General features: G+C 40.3%; 1 protein-coding gene across 2 annotated transcripts in view; it reads left to right on the top strand.

Annotated features, from left to right (window-relative positions):
• The first annotated feature begins 12,419 nt into the window (after nucleotides 1-12,419).
• The window catches only part of PDE7A (phosphodiesterase 7A), a 133,493-nt gene continuing 120,477 nt past the window's right edge, over nucleotides 12,420-25,435 (top strand). The window contains exon 1 of one of the 2 annotated variants that reach the window (XM_064267758.1): nucleotides 12,420-12,595. In XM_064267758.1, the coding sequence (XP_064123828.1) occupies nucleotides 12,458-12,595 (138 nt within the window). In that variant the 5' untranslated portion in view covers nucleotides 12,420-12,457. The remainder of the gene's footprint in view (nucleotides 12,596-25,435) is intronic. The other variant, XM_064267759.1, reaches the window with a different exon arrangement.

The raw sequence follows: 25,435 nt of genomic DNA, 5'->3' as shown, positions 1-25,435 counted from the left end.
CAACGGGAAAAACAAGGTTCCAGGAATTGACAGAATACCTACTGAGATGTTTCAACAAATGAATGCAATGCTGGAAGCACTCACTTGTCTATGCCAAGAAATTTAGAAGACAGCTACCTGGCCAACCAACTGGAAGAGACCCGTATGTGTATCCATTCCAAAGAAAGCTTATCCAAAAGAACACGGAAATTATCAAACAATATCATTAATATCACACACCAGTAAAATTTTTCTGAAGATCATTCAAAATAAGTTGCGGCACTACATTGACAGAAAGCTTCCAGAAATTCAAGCCAGATTCAAAAGAGGACATAGAAGGAGGGATATCATTGCTGACGTCAGAGGGATATTGGCTGAAAGCAGAGAATATCAGAAAGATGTTTCAATGTGTTTTATTGGCATTCGACTGTGTGGATCATAACAAATTATGGATAACATTGCAAAGAATGGGAATTTCAGAACACTGAATTGTGCTCATGAGGAACCTGTACATAGACCAAGAGGCAGTCATTCGAACAGAGCAAGGGGATACTGCATGGTTTAAAGCCAGGAACGGTGTGTGTCAGGGTTGTATCCTTTCACCATACTTATTCAATCTGTATGCTGAGCAAATAATCCCAGAAGATTGATTATATGAAGAAGATCTTGGCCTTAGGATTGGAGGAAGACTCATTAACAACCTGCATTATGCAGATGACACAACCTTGCTTGCTGAAAGTGAAGAGGATTTGAAGCACTTACTGATGATGATCAAAGACCACAGCCTCCAGTATGGATTGTACCTCAACATAAAGAAAACCTAAATTCTTGCAACTGGACCAATAAGCAATATCATGATAAACAGAGAAAATATTGAAGCTGTCGAAGATTTCATTTTACTTGGATCCACAATCAATGCCCATGGAAGCAGCAGTCAAGGAATCAAATGACATTTTGCATTAGGCAAATACGCTACAAAAAGACCTCTTTAAAGTGTTAAAAAGCAAAGATATCACTTTGAGGACTAAGGTGGACCTGACTCAAGCCATGGTATTTTCAATAGCCTCATATGCATGGGAAAGCTGAGCAATGAATAAGGAAGACCAAAGAAGACTTCATGTCTTTGAATTGTGGTGTTGACAAAGAATAATTGAATATACCATGGACTGCCAGAAGAACAAACAAATCTGTCTTGGAAGAAGTACAGCCAGAATGCTCCTTAGAAGGGAGGATGGTGAGATTTCATCTTACATACTTTGGACATGTTATCAGGAGGGACCAGTCCCTGAAGAAGGACATCATGCTTGGTAAAGTAGAGGGTCAGTGAAAAGAGAAAGACCCTCAACAAGATGGATTGACACAGTGGCTGCAACAATGAGCTCAAGCATAACAATGGTTGTGAGGACTGTGCAGGACCAGGCAGTGTTTTGTTCTGTTGTACATAATTTTCATTTCCCCTCCTTTTCTCGTTGTTCTTCTGGGTTTATGCTTTTTTCTTCTTTCAGTGTCATTTAGTAGAGTTTGAGGAGGAAATAAGAGATGATTCTATGTCTATATACAATTGCTGTGTTTAACCAGAAGTCTTCTGACTATAAATATTAGTGTTCTACCCCGGAAGTTGCTTGTTGATAAGTGTTGGATTATTAAATAACGTATGGAATGGACCCGACGGCACACAACAATCATAGCAACTAACCCTCAGATGAAATTTTCCTTCATTACCCTTTTCTTCATTAAACAACCTCCACTGCACTGTAGGGGCCCTGGTGGCACAGTGGTTAATAACTTGGCTGCTAACCAAAAGGTTGGCCATTCAAATCCATCAGCCGTTCCTTAGAAACCCTATGGGGCAGTTCTAAACTGTCCTATCGGGTCACTATGAATTGGAATTGACTCGACAGCAATGGGTTTGGTTTTTTGGTTATTGCATTGTAAACATTTTTAAAATCACAGTTTATATATTTAAAAATAACTTTTTATTATAAAATAAATATACATTTATCTTAGAACATTTGGCAAACAGAACTCATCAAGAAAATATTTTAAAAGAAAAACCACAATCCCACTACCTCTAACATTTTGGAGATATAACTTGGAGACTATTTTCTTGGGACATTTAAAGCTTACTTTATAAGGTTTATCAAGTAAAGAAATTGAGTTAGTAACTAAAAACCTTCCCACGAAGAAAATTCCAGGTGCAGAGAGTTTCACCTGTGAATTCTATTGGACATTTAAGAAAGAATCGTACCACTCATACACAAACTCTTTCAGAAAATAGAGGAGGAAGAATTACTTCCTAACTCTTTTTATGAGGCCAGTATTACACTGATACCAAAGCCAGACAAGGACAACACAAGAAAACTACAAATTCTCCCTTATGAACAGAAATCCAAAAATTCTCAATAAGGTACTAATAAACTGAATCCAGTAACATACAAAAGGATCATATTTTATGACCAAGTGGAGTTTATCCAATAAATGCAATGTTGGTTTGACACCCCAAAGTAAAATAATGTATAAAACCCCCAAACCAAACCCAGGGCCGTCGAGTTGATTCCAACTCATAGCGACCCTATAGGACAGAGTAGAACTGCTCCATAGAGTTTCCAAGGAACACCTGGTGGATTCGAACTGCTGACCTTTTGGGTAGCAGCTGTAGCACTTAACCACTATGCCAGCAGGGTTTCCAAATTAATGTATACACCATATTAATTGACTAAATGCCCATCTCAAGAGATACAGAAAAAAGCTTTTGACAAAATCCAACGCTCATTCATGCTCAGTCAAAACACTCAGCAAACTAGGAATAGAAGAGAACTTCCTCAATCTGATAAAGGCATCTATTAAAATCTTCGGCAACATGATACTTCATAGTAAAAAAATGAATAATTTCCTTCTGGATTGGGAATAAGGCAAGGATGTCTTTTCTCACCTCTTTTATTCAACATTGTACTAGAGGTACAATAAGAGTAGTAAAACTGTCTTTATTCACATTCTGTGGAATGTATTAAAAAAGTACTAGAATTAATCATTGAGTTTAGTATGTTGCAGGATATAAGATAAATATACAAGAATCAATTGTATTTCTATATATTAGCAACGAATCATCTAAAAGTAAAATTAAGAGAACAAATCTATTGATAACAACATCAAAAGAGTAAAATCCTTAGGACTAAATCTAACAAAATAAATGTAAAACATATATACTGAAAACAATAAAACATTGCTGAAAGAAATTAAAGAAGACCTAAATAAACATAAAAATATATTCATGGATTGGAAGAAACAATATTATTAAGATAACAATTCTTTCCCAATCGATCAATAGATTCAATGCAATTTCTGTAAGATTTCCATCAGGTTTTATAGAAATTAAGAAGAAAATCCTAACATTTATATAGAAATGTAAAGGACCTACAGGAGCCAATTTTTTTTTAAAAGAATAACAAAGGTGAAGGATTTACACAACTTGATTTTAAAAGTTACTACAAAGCTATAATAATCTAAACAGTGTGATATTAGAGTAAGAAGAGACAGAGAGATCAACGGAACAAAATCAAGGGTCCAAAAATAGAGCCTTACATATATGGGCAATTGTGTTTTATCAAAGGTGTCAAAGTAATTCAGTGGGAAAGGGTAGTCTTTTCAATAAATGGGGCTGGAACAACTGCACAACCGCAACCAAACAAAAAACAAAAACTCCACCTCAACCTTACCTCACACTATACACAAAGTTTAACTCTAAATGGATCATAGGCTTAAATGTAACAGCTAAACTATTAAACTTTTAGAAGATAACCTAGGAGAAAATTTTTGTAATCTTGCATTTGTTATTAAAAAAAAATAAAAAAATATTTTAATTTTTTTATAAGGACCTATTAAATTTGAGAAGGAAAAAAAAACACGAACAATGAAAGAAAAAAAATGATAAACTGGACTTCACTAAGACTAAAAATCATTGCTCTCCAAAATACTCTGTTACGAAACAAAAACACATGTTATAGACTTGGAGAAATATTTGCAAGACAGGTATCTGATAAAAGACTTGCATCCATAACATACACAGAACTCTCACAACTGAATAAGAAGAAGACAAAAAACACAATTTAAAAAATGGGCAAAAGGTTTTAATAGACACTTCACAAAGAAGATATACAATGGCAAATAAGCACATGAAAAGTTGCTCAACATCACTAGTCACTAGAAGAATACATGATTAGCTACCACATGACACCCACTAGAATGGCTAAAATTATAAAGAATGGCAACAGCAAGCGTTGGTGAAAATGTAGAAAAAGTGGATCCCTCATATACTGCTAGTGAGAATGTAATATGGCACAACCACTTTGCAAAACAGTTTATCACTTTCCTAAAAAGTTAAACACACACTTAGCATACAACCCAGCAATCCAAATCATTGGTCTCTACTTAAGAGAAACAAAAACATGTCCATACAAACACCTGTAAACAAATGTAAAAGTAGCATTATTCTTAACAGTCAAAAACTGTAAATAATCTAAGTGTCCATCAACTGGTGAAGGAAGAAACAAAATGTGGTATATCCACAATACACAGCAATAAAAAGGAATGAAATTCTCATACACGCAATAATATATATCCGTCTGAAAAATCTGATGCTAACTTAATCCAGACTTAAAAGAATACATATGATTCCATGTACATGGAATTTCTAGAAAAGACAAAACCTTACAGACAAAAAGCAAATCAGTGGTGGTTTGGAACTAGGGTGGGAGTGGAACTTGATTACAAATGGACATGAGGGAACTTTGGGAGGTGTTTGAAATGTTCTTGGTGATGGCTGCATAACTATATAAATTTACTAAAACTCATCGTACTGTGCACTTAAAATGGTAAATTTTATGGCATGTAAATTATACTTCAATATAAGTCTTTTTAAAAACGCTTTGCATTTATATTAACAGAAACCCCAAGATCTTGCATGAGAATGGCTCCTATAGATGTTGGATCAGGATGAAGAGATATAACACAGGATTGGGCGGAATTTGAGTTGATATGGGTGCATTAGGCGGAGATTCTGTACAACATGTTAGTTTTAGTGGCTGGGAGTGGCTCTAAAAGTTTGACTGGTTAGCTGACTGAAACCTGGACCCAAAGGTAGCTTACACTTGTGTGAAGTTGAAATGCTAGATCTTGATATACTGTAGAGGTCAATATTAAAAGGCTTAGAAAGATTAGAATGCTGTGGTGGATCTATTGCACAAAACTTGCATACCTACTTTGAGTATGCCCCCCAAGAGGACCAGTGGACCAAGGCTTTGAGAAATATATATTGAGGAGAACTTTGGCATTTCAGAAAATGTTTGTGGTGGTTATTCTCTGGCAGTAAGGAATGACAGTGGGAATTACTGCTATCAAACTGGGTTCCCTGAACTCAATAGGGATGATGCAATCTTGGAGTGGCAGAGGCCAAATGGCAGCACTTACTGGATAAAGACAAGGTAGTGTGGGCAGTGAAGTCCAAGCAGTATGTAATGAAAATGGTTCGATTCACAGCTGTTCCTGGTATCCCTAGAACTGAAATATGAAATATATCAGCATCTTACTAAAGTCTTGATTTGTGTAAACAGAAAAGCTCCAAATCTGGTGAATAGAAATCTGACTTGAACCACATTCAAGCGTGATTAGAGAGTTCCAAAAAACCAAACCAAACCCATTGCTGTCGAATTGATTCTAACTCAAGCGACCCTATAGGCAGGGCACAACTGCCCCATAGGCTTTCCAAGGCTGTAAATCTTGACAGGAGCAGACTGCAACATCTTTCTCCCTCAGAGCCACTGGTGGGTTCAAACTGCCAACCTTTCAGTTAGCAGCCCAGCGCTTAACCACTGCGCCCACCACCCCCCCCCCCGCCCCGGGCTCCTTGATTAGAGAGTTATAGTCCCTCAATCAATTCCCAGATTTGAGGCAGTTCATAGACCCAGAGGAGCCTGAGCTGCCTGGGCCAAAACTCTGCTTCATAGACAAAACATTTATCCTGCGATTGTTTCTCTAGGCTCCCCCAAAGGGAACTGAGGCCATTTACCAGGGTGATTGTGAGTTTACCAGAGGATTACTGGACACTGGCTCTGCAATGACATCAACTCCTGGAGACCCAAGATGCCACTGAGGTATAGTAGAAAGGGCTTAAAGAGATCAGATGATCAGAGTTTTAGCTTAATTGCATCTCATGGTGGACTTAAACAAAAAAGAAGAACCAAACCCATTGCCGTTGATTCTCACTCATAGCAACCCTTTAGAACTGCCCCCATAGTGTTTCCAAGGCGCGGCTGGTGGATTCGAACTGCTGACCTTTTGGTTAGCAGCCGTAACTCTTAACCACTGTACCACCGGAGCTCCATAGTAGGCTTAGTGGGTCTCTAAACTTATCCTGTGGTTATTTTCCCAGTGCCAGAATGCGTAGTTGGAATAGACAGTCAGCGTCTGGCAGAATTGCCCACACTGGTTCCCTTATTTGTGGAGGACCAGTTATGGTAGGAAGGAGCCCTGGTGGCACAGTAATTAAAGCATCCAGTTGCTAACCAAAAAGTTGGCAGTTCGAATACAACCACTCCCCTGGAGAAAGATGTGGCAGTCTGCTTCTGTAAAGATTTATAGCCTTGGAAACCCTATGCAGGGGTGGCAGTTCTACTCCATTCTGTAGGGTCACTATGAGTCGGAAATGACTCAACAGTAGTGGGTTTGGTTTGGATTTATAGTAGGAAAGATCAAGTGGAAGCCACTAGAACTGCCTGTACCTACCAAAATAATAAACCAAAAGCTATACTATAGTCCTGGAAGGAATGCAGAGATTAGGTCCACCATCAAGGACTAGAAGGATGCAGGGTGGTTATTCTTACTACATCCCCATTCAGCTTGCCTATTTGACCTCTGCAGAAGATATGGGGATTACGAGAATGACAACAGATTAGCGTAAATTTAGTCACATGTAACTCCAATTGCAACTTCTGTTCCAGACGTGGTTTCACTTCTGGAGTAAATCAATACAATCCCTGACACCCGATGAAGCTGTCGAATTGATGAATGTCTTCTGCTTTATACCTGTTGGTAAAAACCACCAGAAGCAGTTTATTTTCAAGGCCAGCAACATACCCCCACTGTCCTATCTCAGGGCTCTATCCACTCTTCAGCTGTAGTCTGCAGGGTGATTGATCACCTCTACATTCCACAGAATATTACATTGGCTCATCACATTGATGATATCATGCTGATTGACCTAGTGAGTAACCAAAAAAAACCCAAACCCACTGCCATCGATTCTGACTCATAACGACCCTATAAGACAGGGTAGAACTGCCCCGTAGAGTTCCCAAGGAGTGCCTGGCAGATTCGAACTGCCTAGCCTTTTGGTTAGCAGCCACAGCACTTAACCACTACACCACCAGGGTTTCCACCTGGTGAGTAGGAAGGAGGAATTTCTCTAAACACCTTTGAAAGAGCACAGCATGCCAGAGGGTGAGAAATAAATCCCACAAAAATTCAGGGGCCTGCCACATCAGTAAAGTTTTCGGGGATCCAGTGATCTGGACATGTTGAGATATCCCTTCCAGAATGAAACCAAGTGGCTGCAACTGGCTCTTTCTACCATTTAGAAAGAGATACAATGCCTAGTGGTTCTTTAGGAATTTTGGAGGTAAACTATACCCTATCTGGGTGTGCTACTCTGATCCATTTACCAAGTAAATTGAAAGGCTGCTAGGTTAGAGTGGGGGCTCAGAATAAGAGAAGGCTCTGTAACAAAACCAGTCTACATGCAAGCTGCTCTGTTATTTGGGCCATATGATACAGCAGATGTGGTGCTGAAATGTCTGTGGTAGATAGGGGTACTATATGGAACATTTGGCAGGCCCTTATAGGTGAATCTGTGCAAGCTTTTAGGACTTTGGACAAAGATATGCTATCTTCTATAGATTACTACTCTCCTTTTAAGAACTTGTTTCTGGAAATCCCCTTCTGGCAATCCCCTTAAAGGGATATCCCTGAGCCCTAGTAGAAACTGAACACTTGACCATTAGCCATCAAGTTACCATGTGACCTGAGCTACCCATAATATACTGATACATTCTGACCCTCTAAATCATAATGTTGGTTGTGCCCAACAACACTCCATCCTTAAGTGGAAGTGGTATATATGAGATCAGGATTAAGCAAGTCTTTGAAGGCACAAGTTTTATGAATAAGTGGTCCAGATTGCCTCCTCCCTCAGTTCACATGTAGGGCCTCATGGGAAGCTCCCTATGACAAGCTGACTAAGGGGAAAAAACATTTATGCATGTTACGCTGCAGAAAGTGGATGGCTATAGTCCGTCTCAGGGGTGTTCCTAAACAGAAATACTCCTAGGGAGGAGAACTTGGAGCCATTCACCTCATTTTTCATTTTGCTTGAAAAGAGAGATAGTCAGATGTGTGGAACTATACTGATTCATGGGCAGTGTCTGACTGTTTAGCTAAATGGTCTGGGACATGGAAGGAATATGAGAAAATTAGTGACAAAAGAGGTCTAGAAAGAGGTATGTGGACAGATTTCCCTTAATGGGCACAGAATGAGAAGATATTTGCACCCCATGAGATGATTCAAAAAGAGCATCCTTGGCAGAGGATGAAAATAATCAGGTAGATAAGATGACCCCTGTGGATGTCATTTAGCCTCTTTCCTTTGCTACCCCTGTCCTTGTCCAATGGGCTGGTGAACAAAGTTGTCACGATGGAAGGATGGAGGTTAGGCATGGGCTCAGCAGCATAAACATTCACTGAAGAAGGACAATCTGGTTACAGCTGTTGCTGAATGCCCATCTTGCCAGTAGAGGGGACCAAGACTAAGCCTCCATTCTCTGGAGGTATCAGTCAGCCATCAGGTAGCTTATATTGGGCCACTTCTATTATGAAAGGGGTGGGGTAGCACTTTTTTCTCAATGAGTAGATACTTATTTTGGAAATAAATTTCCTGCTTGCAATACTTCTGCCAAAACCACCATCCACAGATGTACCAAATGCTTTATTCACCATTATATTCTACCACAAAGCATTACTTTAACCACAGAACTCATTTTAGAACAAATAAAGGGCAGCAATGGGTGCCTGCTCATGGAATTCACTGGTTTTATCTTGTTGCCCATTACCTTCAAGTAGTTAGCCTGATAGAATGTTGGAAAGACCTTTTGAAGATTCGATAATGGTGCTAGCTAGGTGATGTCACCGTCTATCATTGGGTAGTGTCCTTTGAGATTTGAGAACATATAGCCATCGTCCAAGAATGAGGTAGTGGGATTGGGAATGGATCCTCTCACTTTCACCCCTAGTGAACCACATGAAACTTTTTGCTTCCCATCCATGCAACTTTGGGATTTCTTGGTCCAGAGGTCCTCCACCAAGGGAAACAGTAATTTTCAATTAAATGTTGAGACTGTGACCCCACCACTTTGGGCTCCTTATGCCATTTAACCAACATGAAAGGGGGTTACTCAACTCACTGAGATGACGGATCCTGACTTAAAAAACCAACCAAGCCCACTGCCGTCAAGTCAGTTCTGACTCTTAGCGACCCTATAGGACAGAGTAGAACTGCCCCACAGGGTTTCCAAGGAGCACCTGGCAGATTCGAACTGCTGACCTTTTGGCTAGCAGCCATAGCACTTAACCACTACGCCACCAGGGTTTCCTGATCCTGACTATCCAGCAGAAATTGAGTTGCTACTACACAGTGGAAGGAGGGAATACGCCTAGAATGTAAGAGATTCTCTTAGTCCTCTCATGCTCTGTGATATGAGTTAATGAAAACCCAATATAACTGCTAATGGCCAATGGCCTAAACCCTTCAGGAATGAAGATTTAGGTCACTCCATTAGGCAGTATCAGTCAGTGTGCTTGCTGAGGATAAAAGCAATCTGGGAAGAGTAATGGAAGAGAAAGAAGGTAGTTTTAAGTACTAGCTACAATCATGCTACCAGTGTAGAAACAAGGATTGGAACAGTTATGAGTAATTCCTCATTTTGATATGAATATATTGGCACACATATTAACAACTTTTTACCCCTCTCTTATTCCCCTAAAATACATTGATAATGAGTAACCTTATATCTCAGTATTTAAATTACAGGATTAGAAGGAATAATGTGAATATCATGCAAAGAAAATCTGTACTTTTGGGGAGAGGATGAGTGTGTTTTTGGTTTATCAGGGATAGTTGCAACATGATGTGTAAAAATGTGATTTTACTATCATCTTTATTTGACAATTGTTGCTAGCTGCCACTGACTCGGCTCCAACTGATGGAGACCCCTGTGTATAACAAAAAAAATTGCCTGGTCCTCCATCATTCTGACGATCATTGGTGTGCTCTGTATATTCTAAGTGTCTTCCAACCCAGGGGTCTCATCTTCCAGCACTGTATCTGACAATATTTGGTTGTGATCCATAGGGTTTTCAGTGAATCGGAAGTACACTGGCAGGCTTCCCATGGAAGCTCCACTGAAACATGTCCACTACGGGTGACCCTGGCGGTATTTTAAGTACCAGTGGCATATCTCCCAGCATCAGAGCAACATGCAAGCCACCACAGTATGACAAATTGGCAGACAGGTGGTGGGTTTTGAAATTAAATATGGTTAAAAGAGGTGTGTATGGATATCAAGTTGACAAAGGCTGGAGTGTGGTGGTTTTGTAACTGTGTCAGCTTAGCAAAGTCAGAACCATATTTCCCTGAAGTCCCTTCGTTTATGGTTCTGTGTCAGGTTATCTACAACAGAAATTTGCAAAAGATTTGGTTGGCAAAAGTAAACCCCCATATTTTTAGAAAGTCAATGCGGGGTCTCAAGCACCACTGCAACTTGTATACATTGTTACTGACCTGCTGAGTCACCTCATTGGCAAGGGGCAGCAGCAGGGCCTGCAGCTTCTCCGAGCTCTGGGCCAAAGGAACAATTTTGCCAGCAGAGGGGAACTTGCTCAGGCTGACTTCTCAGGGGCTGCAATGCTTAGAAATGAGCTGCAGCTAAAAAGATTTGACAATTTGGGCGAATGTTACAAAACGAACAAGAAAGCCACATGCCCAGTTTACAAAACAGGTCATATACTCTTTACTTTCTCCTCTTTCTGAGAAACAAGTCAACAAACTTGTTACGGGGCAGGCAGTCTTTTTTTTCCCCTCCCTTTGTCTTTTCAACAGCATCCTTTCTTTCTCATTTTCTCCACTGCATACCCGCATTTCTTCCTCGGTCTCGTTTTTTCCCCCAATTCACTGCCGAATTCAACCCCTGTCTCTGCTCCTCTGGGTTCTCTGCTCCCCGGGCCGGGTATAGCGCCGGACCGCACCTGCCAGGCAGCGCGCGAGCCGCAGGCCGCCAAGGAGCAGGCGGTGACGTAGCGGGGAGGACGGTGCCCACGCGGCCTGCTGACGTCATTACCGCAGCGATCCCGAGCGAAGCCCAAAAATGAGGATTCAAGTTGGCAAAAACGTTGGTGACCCCGCGGTCAGGGCTGAGCGTTGGAGCGCCCCGAGCGCCTTGGGTTTTGGGGGTCAGAGGGCGGTAATCGCACCTCTCCTGCAGGCTGAGCCCACCCCACACCGTCGGTGCGCTAGAACGCAACAGTTGAGCAATGAGGGGGAAAATGTCCCCAACGGTGGGAACCTCCTGCGCACGCGCCTGAGGGGGCACTGGAGGGGACCGGGGAGCTGCGGGATGAGGTTGGTGAGGAGGAGGGCTGTGTGTGGCGGGAGGGGACTGTGCAAGAGCTGCCAGGCTGCAGCCCAGGAGCACGGACGCTCGCCCCCTCTCCGCTGGCCAGTCCCCCGGGCGCTGCGGCGGCGGGGACAGCGGCGCGGGGCGCGGGGCCTGCGGCGCGGCGTCGTGACGTCACGGTGGCGGCGGCCGTGGTTGGCGCAGGGTCCGCGGCTGCAAAGTGTGAATTACGCCGGGCTCGCGCCGGCGGCGGAGTGAAGTCAGGCTCAAGGGGAGGGGAGGGGCAGGACTCAGGCGGCGGCTGCGGCCCGAGCTGGTGGCCGGTCCCGAGCCCCGCGCGCCCTGGGTCTCGCCGCTGGCTCCAGCCGTCTTTTCTTGCCACCGGTTTGCTCCATCCCTACTCCGCTCCTGCTCTGCTCTCCCCCGGACCCGTTCCTCCCGGCCGAGGAGCCCTGGGGCGGCGGGGTTCCCCATCCGACTTTGCCTGTGGTGACCCCGCTTGCACCCCGTTCCCCCGTGCCCGGAGCGGGCGCGCGCCGGTCCTCGTTAACTGTCGCTGCGGCCGCCGCAGCGCCTTCCCGCCGGCGGCCGGGGCGAAGGAGCGGGTGGGGGAGGCGTGAGCGCGGCGTCCCGGCCCGGGGTCGGCACCCCGCCCTGCCCTCGCCTGGGCCCGGCGCCCCTGAGCCGCGGCCCCCTCGCAGCGCAGGGGCCGGCGGCCGCGGCAGGGCGGGCGCCGCGCGGGGGCAGGGCGGGCGTATTCAATGGAAGTATGTTACCAGCTGCCGGTGCTGCCCCTGGACAGGCCGGTCCCCCAGCACGTCCTCAGCCGCCGAGGAGCCATCAGCTTCAGCTCCAGCTCGGCGCTCTTCGGCTGCCCCAATCCCCGGCAGCTCTCACAGGTAATCGCCCCGCCGCCGCGGCCGGGGCCCACACTTGGGGGCTTCTCTTTTGTTTCCTTCTGCCCACCCCGCTTCACCTCCGTGACGCTCCGTGTTCTCGCTGTTTACCCCAGACCCAGCCTTGCCCATTGTTGGCGGGTTTTTAGGTTGCTTCTTCTGTTCGAGACCCTTTTCTCCTAGCGGCGGTCCGCCCTCAATCCCCCGGCCTCCTCAGACCCTTCCCAGGCCTGTCACCCTCTGCTCCCAGCGGCTTGAGCCTCACGGAATGACAGTTTTCCGCCTTTCCTCGTCATAGACCTCGGGCCCCTCTTCCTTGGCAGTGGCCCTCGGGCACACCTGTCCCCCGTTCGCGCCTCGCCTCCCCGCTCTCCGGCGCGCCTCGCGGTGCTCGGACGGTCCGGCGGCTCCCGGGACAATAGGCCGAGATGCCCCGCTGCAGTCTTCTCCCGACCCCTTGATTTCTGTGGGATGGGCATTAAGCGGGATCAGAGAAACAAGTATGGGGAGTGCCTCCCTGAAGCTTGTTTCTGCAAAGTTGGTAGCCAAGAATCAGTTTTGTTTTTAATTTGATAAAGAGGTTTTAGGAGACAAACTACTGATGAGCACTCACAGGAAGATATTGTTTTGAACGGTCCAATACCAGTTGCTCCTGAGATTTTTTTTTTCTTTTTCTCACGGTGATGCTGTTGGCCCAATTCCTTAGTTCTGGCTGATTTTGATTGCCAGTTTTAAAATAAAAAAAAAAAGGGAGGCAAAAAGAATCTGAACGTGTACAGCTGAACTGAGTGCCCTTTTTGCTGCAAATGTTACATGTCCATGATCAGTTTTTTATTTTTTCTCTTAGTGGTTAATATAGTCTGTTGTTACAAGCACCTTGAACTAGGTCTGTATTTTTTTTTCCCCCAGATCGTGTGGACAGCACCTAGTCAGAGATTTTGCTTGTGATAGTTGCCCCGTAAATATTTGTCATTTGTTTCTTTTTCCCTACATTGTAGAGAGAGCAAGAGCCTATATTTGGGTTTCGCTCTGAATCCTTTTTATTTAAAATCAAACTTCTTTCCAAAGCACAAAGTGGTATGCTTATGAGATCAGAGCAGGCTTGGAAAAATTGCTATAATATTAAGTAAGATTTTAAATAATATTACTTATTTTGAAAATTAGAGCTGTGACCTGCCTTAATATTACCACCTGAAGCATTTTCAGTTTCAAAACTAATGTTTAAGAGATATTAATACACTTCTGAAAGAGGTTTTTTAATGGTAGCAATCAAAGGTTTCTAATGGCAGTAACTTTTTTCACTTCTAAATAGTATTTTCCTTCCGCAGATCAGCAGGTGTATGACTAACACCCGTTTCCAGTTCAGTCTGTGTGATAAGGCAGTCACTGATCGTTTATAAAATATGAGTAAAGTTACTTGTGCTCCCTGAGGAGAAGATGAGTGAGGGGGGAGAGTCCAAGGGAATTGAAACAAGTTGATGCCAGAGTTTTTACCTGATGTCCTAATTAATCCACAGAGAACAGTTTTAAGCCCCAGTCCTTCTTGACTCATTTCCTAGCCTCCATTTGGGTGATGGAATTTTGAAGATATAATTGTGGCAGAAAAAGCAAATGTTAAGAGTTGTACCATATTTTATTAACTCAGAATCTTTTTTAAAAGTTTCTAAATCCCAAACTGAAGTAGATAGGAACTTCTGAAAATTCGGACAGAAATTTGCCTGAATTAACCCTTTTTTTCCTAATCAACATTGCTTAATATTAAAATGATGGGAGACTTAACTGTGGTGCTGAGATGGGGGAGTTTTTATCATTATCAAGACTCTGAGTTTCGTTTTATAACAAGGCATATGTTGATAGTGATTTTTTGAGGGCCAGATGGGGATTTGTAATGGAAAAAAGCAGGTAGAAAATCATAGGATCTTATTCAGAGCTCTATAAAATAAATGCCTGACTAAATCAAAAACTTTATTTACTTTTGAATTTTCAATTCCTAAGCCTGGTGATGCAGTGGTTAAAGCACTTGACTGTTAACTTTAAGGTCGGTGATTCAAACCCATCAGCTGCTCCGTGAGAGAAAGATGTGACATTCAGCTTCTGTAAAGATTTACAGCTTTAGAAGCCCTGTGGGTTCTATTCTGTCCTGTAGGTTGCTATAAGTTGAAATCAACTTGATAGGCAGTGGTTGTTTGGTTTGGTTTAAGCTTAAAAGTGCAGAAATTATAAAAAATGTAGGTTATTTTGTAGTTTCATTCAAAAGACTTAAAATTTTTTTAAGGTGTTAAGCAGAACAGTTACTTTTATTGGTTAGATTTTTCTCTATTTTAAAGTATGTTCAAAGCAATCTTTTCAATTCTTTATTTTCACCATAATCTAGGAGTCTAGTTCATAGTAGGCACTTAGTAAATATTTGTTGAATAAATGACTAGGTAGTGAAATTATCTCTCTGAGCATCAGTTCTAAACATGAAGACAATGCAGGGACTTCCGTGAGGTAGAACAACGGTAACTCTTTTATCCAGAACTTGGTTTGGAACTTGGAGGTACAGACTGTAACATCCAGGAAATAAGCTGAAAAGACTCTTAAGAATAGATTTGGAGGTCCTTTCAAGCCTGTATGTTTTAAACAAATTCTGACACATTTGTTTTCCAAGTAGCAGCAAATTTGAAAGGGAATGGGAGGCAGCCAGAGTGAGGTTCACACTGATAGCCCCGAAAGTTGACAGCTGACACACTAGAAGCCAGGCATCAGAAGGAAAAACTGTTTGAAGCCAGCAACTTTAAAAAAGGTACCCTGGGGACATGTAGGTTACATAAGGCTTGAATGTTGTACAACACAGTATTAGTCAAAATAAGTTTAATAGAGTATGCTTCAAAGTTGAAAGATTTGTACTTTTTTCTTTTGTAAAGATGTTCATGCCAAACAGTTCAAGTGTTGATGCCTAAGTGGACAAGTTGAATTATCTGGAAAATTCATTTAAGTGGAACGCTAGCTCTCCGAAGGGCGCCAAATAAATGAAATATTAACTTTTAAAAAAAGCCAGGGCATGTAGTACTTTTTCAGATGATTAATATGAGCTGATATGAGTAATAAGGATTATACAAAAAGTCTGTTTTTCCCGTTTTGGGATATCTAAGTCTTGTAGAAGAAAGTATTTATCTGGAAAAAAAAATTATTGTGAAGGCAGAAATTGTTAATCTTGTTCACCGGGGTGCTTTGCATACGTAGGTAGGTACTCAGTAAATATGAAAGTTGAGTTAGTGTTTAGAATTGGTAGTTAAAGAAAAAAAATTACATGTAACTCTGCCAACTGAACTAAAATTTTTTTATATGCGTTGCCTTCCTTATACATACACACTTTTCGGCAGTAGTCATACTTTCTTGTGATCAACAGCACTTCTTTTTTTTTTTTTTTTTTCACTTAGTATATGACAAATTATCAAGGTCCTATATGTGCCAGGGAAACCTTGGTGGCATAGGGGTTAAGAGCTAGGGCAGCTAATCAAAAGGTCGGCAGTTCGAATCCGCCAGGCGCTTCTTGGAAACCCTATGGGGCAGTTCTGCTCTGTCCTGTAGGGTTGCTATGAGTTGGAATCTACTCAACAGCAACGGGTTTGATTTTTGGTTTGTATGTGCCAGAGCAGTTCAGAGCCCCTTGGATAAAAGTTGGTTCCGCTTTGAAGAAGCTTACAGGTTTGTGGTGAGAAAAAAAGATATGATTATATAATGGTGTAATTACTGTATTAGAGTTGCCATGGTGTAATGAGAATATATGGAAGGAATACCCAGGGAAAGACCCACCTAGTAGTTGAGGCTTAGGCTAAGGCCTGAGGGTTAAATAGATGTTTCTAGATGAATAGGTACATGCGGGGAGAGGAGGAGAGAGGATGGCCCAAGTACATCATCACTGACTGGTAGAAGTTCCTGTGATGAGGAAGTGTTTTCTGCACTACCCAATATGATAGCCACCAGCCGCACATAGCTTAGTGAGCACTTTAAATGGGGCTGCAGTGACTAGCTAAAATTTTAACTTAAGTAACTACATATGGCCGCTGTGAGTCAGAATCCACTCTATGGCAATGGGGTTTTTTTTTTTTTTTTCCTTCATATGGCTAGTGGCTACTGTATTGGACAGAGCAGATGTAGCTAGTGTTATTTGATTCATGTTCATCTCTTCTCCAAATGTTAAACATTTGTGTTACTTCCAGGATTTTGCTGTTGTATGTAAAGCTTCATTTAATATCTTCATACATGTTTGATAAAGTTCTTAGGATAAAATTACTAGCTTGGGCAAAAAGGTAAGAGCATTATTTTGGCTTTTTTAAAAGGTTCTATCATTTTGTAACACCAAGATGAGTAATATGATTGTATCACTTATTAGATACTATTTTATAAACTTTTTGCTGTTTTTAGTAGATGCAGTGCTGTGCCCTGAGTTTGTTTGAACTTGCAGTAAGCAAGGGTGTATGCTTTCTGTGATTTTTTTTTTTTTTGATACTGTTTGCATTTCTTCTTTTTGTGAAATTTCATTTGCATATCCTGTGCTTGTTTACAAGGGCTTTTAGATATCCAGCATTAGTTTGTAAATTTGCATCATTTCAAGTTATTGTTACTCTAGTAGTTGCCTCTTCAGGAATCTCTGTGGAAACTGACACAAGGCACAGGGTGGACAGTGGTAGCGGATACCCCAGTGGGGGTGGTTTTGTTCCTGAGACCTTACCTGCCCACTTCCAAAATACTTATTTTATTGGGACCTTGATTTCATTTTTGTTTTCAGAAATACTTCATACTTTGATTTAAATTTAATGCTACAATGTTTTGTTTTAACTTTCACTTTGGAACTAATGTATATTTATATTTCAGATATGTGCTCAAAACAATGTTAATATAAATTTACAGTGTATTTGGAGTGTAATTCTGATTGAGTAATGGGGTTTCAAATTGCTAGTTTATACGTTGTTTTCAGAAAAAGGTACAGTGTATAGGATGTGGTTTGAAAAGTTTTCATATGTACCTGTTGGCCCCTGGGTGGTGTGTACAGTTAAACACTCGAGTGCTAGCTGAAAGGTGGGCAACTCAAACCTACTCAGAGGTACCCCTGAAGACAGGTCTGGCGATCTGCTTCCAAAAGGTGACACCCTTGAATGTACCCCAGATTTTACTGTTTTGTTCCTATGCCTAGAGTACCTTCAGTTGTATGTGCTGCCTACTGCGGATTCTTTTTAAAATGCAAATGTCCTGCAAGAAGTGAAATATTAAACCCTTGACAGGAGTTAAAGATTAGGGCCCTCACTTTGGGTGGAAAGAAGGAAGGTGCCATTTGTTCTTTTAGAGGCAATTTGATAAGACTTCTGCTAACACTTCTCAGAGTGAGTTTTAACTTTTTAAAAAAAAAAAATACAAAAAGGACTAGAACAGCTTTAGAGAATTGAATTCTTTTCTGGAGATGGACATAGGGACAAGTTTAGGAAGTGTCTTAGTTACCTAGCTATAGCAGAAATACCGCAAGTGGATGGCTTTAACAAAGAGAAATTTATTTTCTCACAGTCTAGTAGGCTAGAAGTCCAAGGTCAGGATGTCTGCTCCTGGGGAAGGCTCTCTCTATTGGCTTTGGTGGAAGATCCTTGTCATCAACCTTCCCCGGGACTAGGCGCTTCTCTGCACAGGAACCCCAGGTCCAAAGGATGTGCTCTGCTTCCTGTGTTGCTTTCTTGGTGGTATGAGGTCCCCCATCTTTCTACTCACTTCTCTCTCTTATATCTCAAAAGAAATTGGCTTAAAACACAATCTAATCTTGTAGATCTCATCAATATAACTGCTGCTAATCCATTTCATTAACATCGTAGTAATAGGATTTACAACACGTAGGAAAATCACATCAGATGACAGACAAAATGGTAGACAGTCACGCAATACTGGGAATCATGGCCAGCCAAATTGATACATGTGTTTTTCGGGCAAACAGTTCAATCCATGACGGGAAGAGAAGAGGTGAAGAAGTGGACAAAGCTTATCTTAATTGAGATTTTTGTCTACTATTAATAGTCATTTAATTGGACTAAAAAATCTAGTTATTTTAGATCATAAAGAAGCCTCATTGCATGCAGATTTTCTTAAGGATCCTTCTTAAGGAATTAAAAAAAATTTTTTTTTAATATGAAACACTGTGTGTAGCACAGTTTTTTATGTTCGTATGTGAGTTTATGGAAACCCTGGTTGCACAGTGGTTAATGCTACGGCTGCTAACCAAAGGGTCGGCAGTTTAAACCTGCCAGACGCTCCTTGGAAACTCTGTGGGGCAATTCTACTCTGTCCTGTAGGGTCGCTATGAGTCGGAATCAACTCGACAGCAACGGGTTCTCTTGGTATGTGAGTTTATATAAAATGTATTTCTAATTTTACTAGAAGTCTCTTGACTAAAAGTCTTTTTCAGATCCGAATATTCTTAAATTCCCTTTAGGCTACCCCAAGAAAATCTCAAAAAGTTCAAAACTCCTTTATTCTGGTTTGGAATTGCTCATATTTTATTAAATTGAATTGAGAGAAAACACAGGGTTTTATTCTCTTCCACATTTAAGCGGCCAGTTCTTGCCTAAAAGTAACATAAACTTTGTTGATTTTTATATTGTCAAAAAATGCCTTTCAAAGTGTTAATTACAAACAAGTGATACTTTTGCATGTTTGCATTCAGGTTTAAGTTCTTGTGATCAGCATTTGAAGAAAGGAACAAAATCTAGGCTTGTAGATGAGCATTCTAAGCTTGCAGGGATTTATTTTGGCTGCTGGCAGTTTCCCTTCGTAAGGGTCCTGTCACACTGGTTTTGTGGTTGACATCAAGAGCATCTCCTGCTTATAATTTTGAGTAGGAATTTTGGATCACTGCTCTGTGTCTCCATCTGCTGGTAAGGATGGCTCTTTTATTTTCTGAGGAGAGGGAGCAGAAAAGGAGGCAGAATTTGGTGAAGAAAATAATCATTAATGGATTAACAAAGTTTCAGCAAAGTTGGCTCTTTTACTAGGAATTTTGAGTAGTTCATACTAGCTCAGGACCACGTAAAGTACTTGGCAAATGGTGCTTAATAAAGTTGCTAGTTATCTTGCTTCAGTAATAATTATAATTATTGGTATCCATTTTTATTGAGCACCTCCTACATGCCAGATACAGTAAGTGATGCTTTAAATCTTTACAAAAACTCTGTGAGATAAGTAGTATTACCCCTGTTTTTGCCAGGGAGGAAACTGAGCTTTTAGAGATGTTAAATCACTTGCCTGAGGCATCACAGGAATTTAGTCAAGGGCAGAGTTCAAGCCCAAGCCTGTCAGGTTCCACCTCGCCTTCACTTTTAATTCGGCCTGCCTCTTTGGTGAAGGTGAATGGAATATAGTTAGGTTTATGTTATTTAATTTGTTGGCTCATGGATAGAATGTGGATAAGGAAAACAAATTTGACTGATTATTGGAGGTTGTAACCTGTTGCTCTGGTTTTTTCAAATCACACCTGGAGTATTTTGTTCTAGATACGTTTTAGGAGGACCTGCCTAAATTAAATCATACTCTGAAGAGAATGGCCAGAGCGTAGGGGGATTTGAAACCACATTGTTTGATAAGTGACTAAAGAAATTAGAGATGGTTAGTCTGGAGAAAAGAAGATTCAGGATAGGAAGAGTAGTTGACGGTACTGGGTTTTACTGGGTTAGGAAGAGAAGAGGAGGCCTTCCTTGGTGGGAGAACCCTGCTGTCTTTCCGTATTTGAAGGATACCCTGTGAATGAGAGGAAGAAGAGAATTTAAATAGAGATTTTGATTGGTTGTCTGTTCTGCATTGCTGTGCTCTGTTCCTACCTTGTGTCAGGCATTATGAGGTGAGTGGTTTACCTTAATTTACAGAAGATACAAACTTAAAATTGTCATCTATCCAAGGTAACACAACTAGGTAGTAGAAATAGGTTAAACTGCGGGGCATTCTGACTCAGAAGGCAGTGCATCCTCTTCTACTTCCTCTTACCGTGTGAGAAAAGGATGTTACCTCAGAGGTTAGAACAAGAAGCAATAGGTAGAAACGATAGGAAATAGAAAGGGAGAATGTATGTTTAACCACACTTAGAATCAAATACATACTGAAACAATGTGATAGCGTTGTTGTTGTTGTTGTTTTACCTGTCAAATTGGCGAATTTAAATTTTAAAGAGTGAGTGTATGGGTAGCTCACTTATGCAATGCTAATAGGATTATTAAATTGTTAAAAGTTTTCTGAAAAGTAATTTGTCAATTGAATCAAGAAATTAATACTTAGAAAATTAATACTTTTGTTTTATAAGTTACTTTTGGGACTCTTATTGTGAGGATTAATACTCAAGGATATTAATCTTATTACTTATCATTGTGAAAAATTAGAAGCAACAAGTAATTTACAAAAGGTTAAGTAAATTATAGTATTTCTGAATTATGGAGTGTAGTGTTTATTATTTCTATATGATGTAACCAATAAAATGCTCTAAGAACTTGAAGTAATGACATAAATTACAAATGGCTAATTATAATATTTCTGTATTATGTAACTACTAAAATACTTTAAAGAATTGAAGAATATTTAACAGCATGATGAAATGATTACAGCATAATTAAATGGAAAAACAAAAACAACCCGGGTTCCTATAGATTATCTCAATTTTGTTTAAAAATAAATCACACAGGTATATCCATATTTACACACTGTGCATACTTTCAAAAAAAAAGCAAGAGCTAGACCTATCCCCAAATAAAAAGGAGCCATGGTGGCACAGTGGTTAGAGCACTTGGCTGCTAACTGAAAGATTGGCTATTCAGACCTACCCAACAGCTAGCTCCGTGGGAGAAAAGACCTGGCAGTTGCTTCTATAAAGATTAAAAAAAAAAAAAAAAAAAAAAATTTTACCTAGCAAACCCTATGGGGTAGTTCTACTCTGTCCTAAAAGATTACTTTGAGTCAAAATCTGTTTGACGGCAACATCCCCAGACGGCAACATCCCCAAACAACAACTTCCCAAAATGCTAGCAATAGCTATCTCTGGATGATGGAATTGTAAGTAATTCTTAATTTAGGATTTTTTGTAATTTTACCAGTGTTAATCCTATTAATGTGAATTTCCTTTTTAACCAAACAATTTAGGAAGAAAAAATCACACAAATTGTATTTGGGCTGAGGTCTTTAGCAGAGCTGGCCAGATAGAGTAGGCTGCTTCAGAGATAATAAATTCCCTATCAGCGAGTTTGAGACAGCCATTTGAAAGATACTTGGATAAGGATATTGTCTATTGATTCTTGTGGTTTCTTCCAACTTTTTGATTCTGTAATTCTGTAATTATAATTCTTTGTAACTCATTTATATGCATAACAGGCATATAGCTCTGATAATTACAGTTTTCATCCTTTGTGGGAGGTGCTGGGAGGTAAAGCTAAGTATAAACTTCTTGTTTTGAAGGAGAGCTATTTGATGGCAGCGGATGAAGAGATCTTGAACAGTGGCAGTAATGGAAGGAATAGAGATATTGGAGTTAGGTCCTAGGAACAATTTAATTTGGGAGGTAAAAGAAAATTCTCACTTTTTTGGTTTGTGAGACCAGGTATATCATGAAGTTAGTATCAAAAACAAAGCAGAAAGAGGAGGCAGATTTTGTTTTGTGTATGTATGTGGGGTGGGGGTGGGAGGGCATAGATAATAACTTTATTTTGAGTATGTTGAGTTGGAGTGCCGAGAGCATCCAGTGGGGATGTTCAGAAGGCATTATCTCAGGAGGAAGGTTAGGACCGATGGTGTATTCTGACCTTTTACTACCGCGGTTTTCAAACATTTTTGCTCACATACCTCAAAGAATTTGAAAAACAAGCAGACAGAAAACCTCACACATCTAAAATTGTTCATCTGAGTTTCAGTATTTGTAAATGATGTTATTTCTGGTGTATTGTTTAAATCACGTTTTTAGATGTATCCAAACCAAAAAACCATACCCGTTGCCATCGAGTCATGGCAACTCATAGCGACCCCATAGGACAGAGTAGAACTGCCCCAGAGGGTTTCCAAGGAGTGGCTGGTGCATTCAAACTGCTGACCTTTTGCATACCAGCTGTAGCTCCCAACCACTGCGCCACCACGGCTCCAGATGTATCCAAGGGAATGTTAATGAGTTGATAATCCTCAGCGTCCATTAAAAAAAAGTATTATGAACAAACTCCTAATTTTAACGGTCAAAAATTTTATACTCCTTTTTTTCTCTTTGAACTCCTTTTTCTATTTTACTTACTTTACATATTATTATCCTAATCTTTTATACTTGAAATATTTTATCAATCACCTTATTGTTACTTTCTGCAACAAAAGTAAATTCGTTCACAAATTTAGTAGATGGAAATAAAAAGTGCTTTTGTTTTAGCAGCGTCATGCAGTTCTTCTGAGTCCTTTGCAAATAACAATTACAATTAAAAACTTAAAATTTCCTGTGTCCTTAAGGCTCTGTGTTAAATTTATCCTGGACTGAGTTATCAATACAATAATGTTCAGGAGATAGTTGGTCACAACACCCGAGAATTACAGATTTTAATAAATATCAAAGAAAAAAATTTTTTTTATTGAGAATATATTTTCAGTGGCATGGTTGGAGATGATTTTTTAAAAATCAGTTCATCTATATATTTATAAATATCTTAATAAAAAAGATAGGTTCTGCCTTGATTCTGTTCCTTTTTTACTTTAATAGTAAAACTATTGAGAAACCTCATTTATGAATTCAGTAGATGGTAACAAAAAGTGCTTTGTATTAGTAGTGCCACGCGTTCTTCTGAGTTTTATGTATAAAACCACAAAGTGATTCGAAATCAATTATTTTTAATGTTTTGTCGGGTAACATCTGGATTTAGTTCTGTTTTCTTGGAAACAAAAATCAGTGACACCTTGACTTCTAGAGGATTTCATACCCAGTCTTTAGAGTAATTAGCTTTCTCAACACTAATATTTTGAACTATCCTTTTGGCTCCCCAGATGTTGATCGAGCCCAGGATGTTGTCCACAGTGTTAGGTGTAAGAGTTAGGATTTTCTTTTAGGAAGGGTAATTGATGGGGGAAGAAGTAAAGGAGAATTGGCCTGCCTTATCAGCAGAATGGTTCTAGAAAACTGTACGTATGGAAATTGAAAACTTAGAAATCTATTCCCTTGAAATTCCCCATGTTCGTGTGTACCTTCAGGGGTATGTATAACCCAGTTTGTAGACCCCTGGTTTACTATAGTCTACCTTGTCATTACCTTGTTCCTGTATTTTACCATTCTTCCTCAAAACCGAACCAAATCCATTGCCATTGAGTTGATTCCAACTCAACAACAACCCTGTAGGACAGAGTAGAACTGCCCCATAGGGTTTCAAGGAGTGACTGGTGAATTCGAGCTGCCAACGTTTTGGTTAGCAGCTGAGCTCTTAACCATTGCACCACTAGGGCTGCATTCTTCATAGCAGTACAGAAAGAAGACCTACACATCTATCTTTGTTTTTTTCTTCTTCTTTTTTGATTGCTCCTAGCCCTGGGTCTCCATACTTCATCACCGTAGGCCACCTTTGAGAATTGAATCAGAATACTAATGCTTGAAAGGGATCTTCTAAGTAACTTATTTCATCTGCTACGTTGTAAACATTTGGCAGCTGAGACTCAGAATGTTTAAGTACTTTGTCCAGGATCACACAGTAGAAAGTGGAGGAGTGAGTGAGGGCTGTAAGCTTCAGTCTTCCAACTTTTAATCTATTGCTTTTCTCACCGTACTCTCCGCTTCTGTATAAAAGGATCTGTAGGATTTCTTTAAATAGCAACCTTTAATTAATATTCCTTTGAGTAGCAGGTCTTTTTTTTTATTATTTTTATTGTGCTTTAAGTGAAAGTTTACAAATCAAGTCAATGTATCATGTGAAAACTGATATACACCTTGCTATTTTTTATATATATACTCCTAATTGCTCTCCCCCCATGAGACAGCACACTCCTTCCGCCCACTCTCTAGCAGGTCTTCTTTAATAAAACAAATCATCTGTTTATAGGCCAGTGATTATTTGAAAAAGTTAGAGGGCAAACACAGTCCTGAAAATATCTGTGTTCATTCTCATTAAAGTATAATCAGAGATAAAGCAAAACCATTACTGAAAGTATAATGGGCTAGTGGAGAGATACAATTTGTTCCATTGTGATTTATGTGCAATTTAACAGGAATAACCTTTAATAAAGAATGGTGTATCTCACTGGTTCTCTAACAATTAACTTATGAATGAAGCCTTTTATCCCTTGGGGAAAAAAGTTAATATTCCTAATATTTTCGTTAGAAAATATTAGCCTTTTATGTGTATACCATGTATGGAATGGTGGGTGGTGTAATTATCGGTAATTTATTTCATTTCCTTTTTGTTTGAATTTTTTATAATGAACATGTATTTTGAGAAGAGCAATAAAGTTATTCCAAAAAAAAAAAAAAAGAAAAAAGATTATTTACTCTTAACAAAGACAATGTAAATCAAATCTATAAGAAAAATAAGACGTGGAAATTTGGCAGAAGACTTAAGCAGTTCCAAGAAGAAATACAAATGTATGAAAAAACTTTCAGCTTCACTAGTAATAAAGGAAATGCAGATAAAAGGTTTTTGGGGAGGGAATGCTTTCATATTGGCAAAGACTGACAAAACTCAATCTTGGCAAAGTGTGGGAAAATGAGTATTCTTATGCATGGAGTGGGAGTGTCATTTGATTCAGCCTTTTGCAAGGACTGCAGGTCTGTACTCTGTGAATCAATATTTTAAATATGAGTAATATCCTTTCTCTCTACAGTTCTGAAATTTG

The sequence above is a fragment of the Loxodonta africana genome, chromosome 14 (genome assembly GCF_030014295.1).
Source record: "Loxodonta africana isolate mLoxAfr1 chromosome 14, mLoxAfr1.hap2, whole genome shotgun sequence".
NCBI lineage: Eukaryota > Metazoa > Chordata > Mammalia > Proboscidea > Elephantidae > Loxodonta > Loxodonta africana.
The sequence above is the reverse complement of the archived record's forward strand: the minus strand, read 5'-3'. Positions and strand labels throughout refer to the sequence as shown.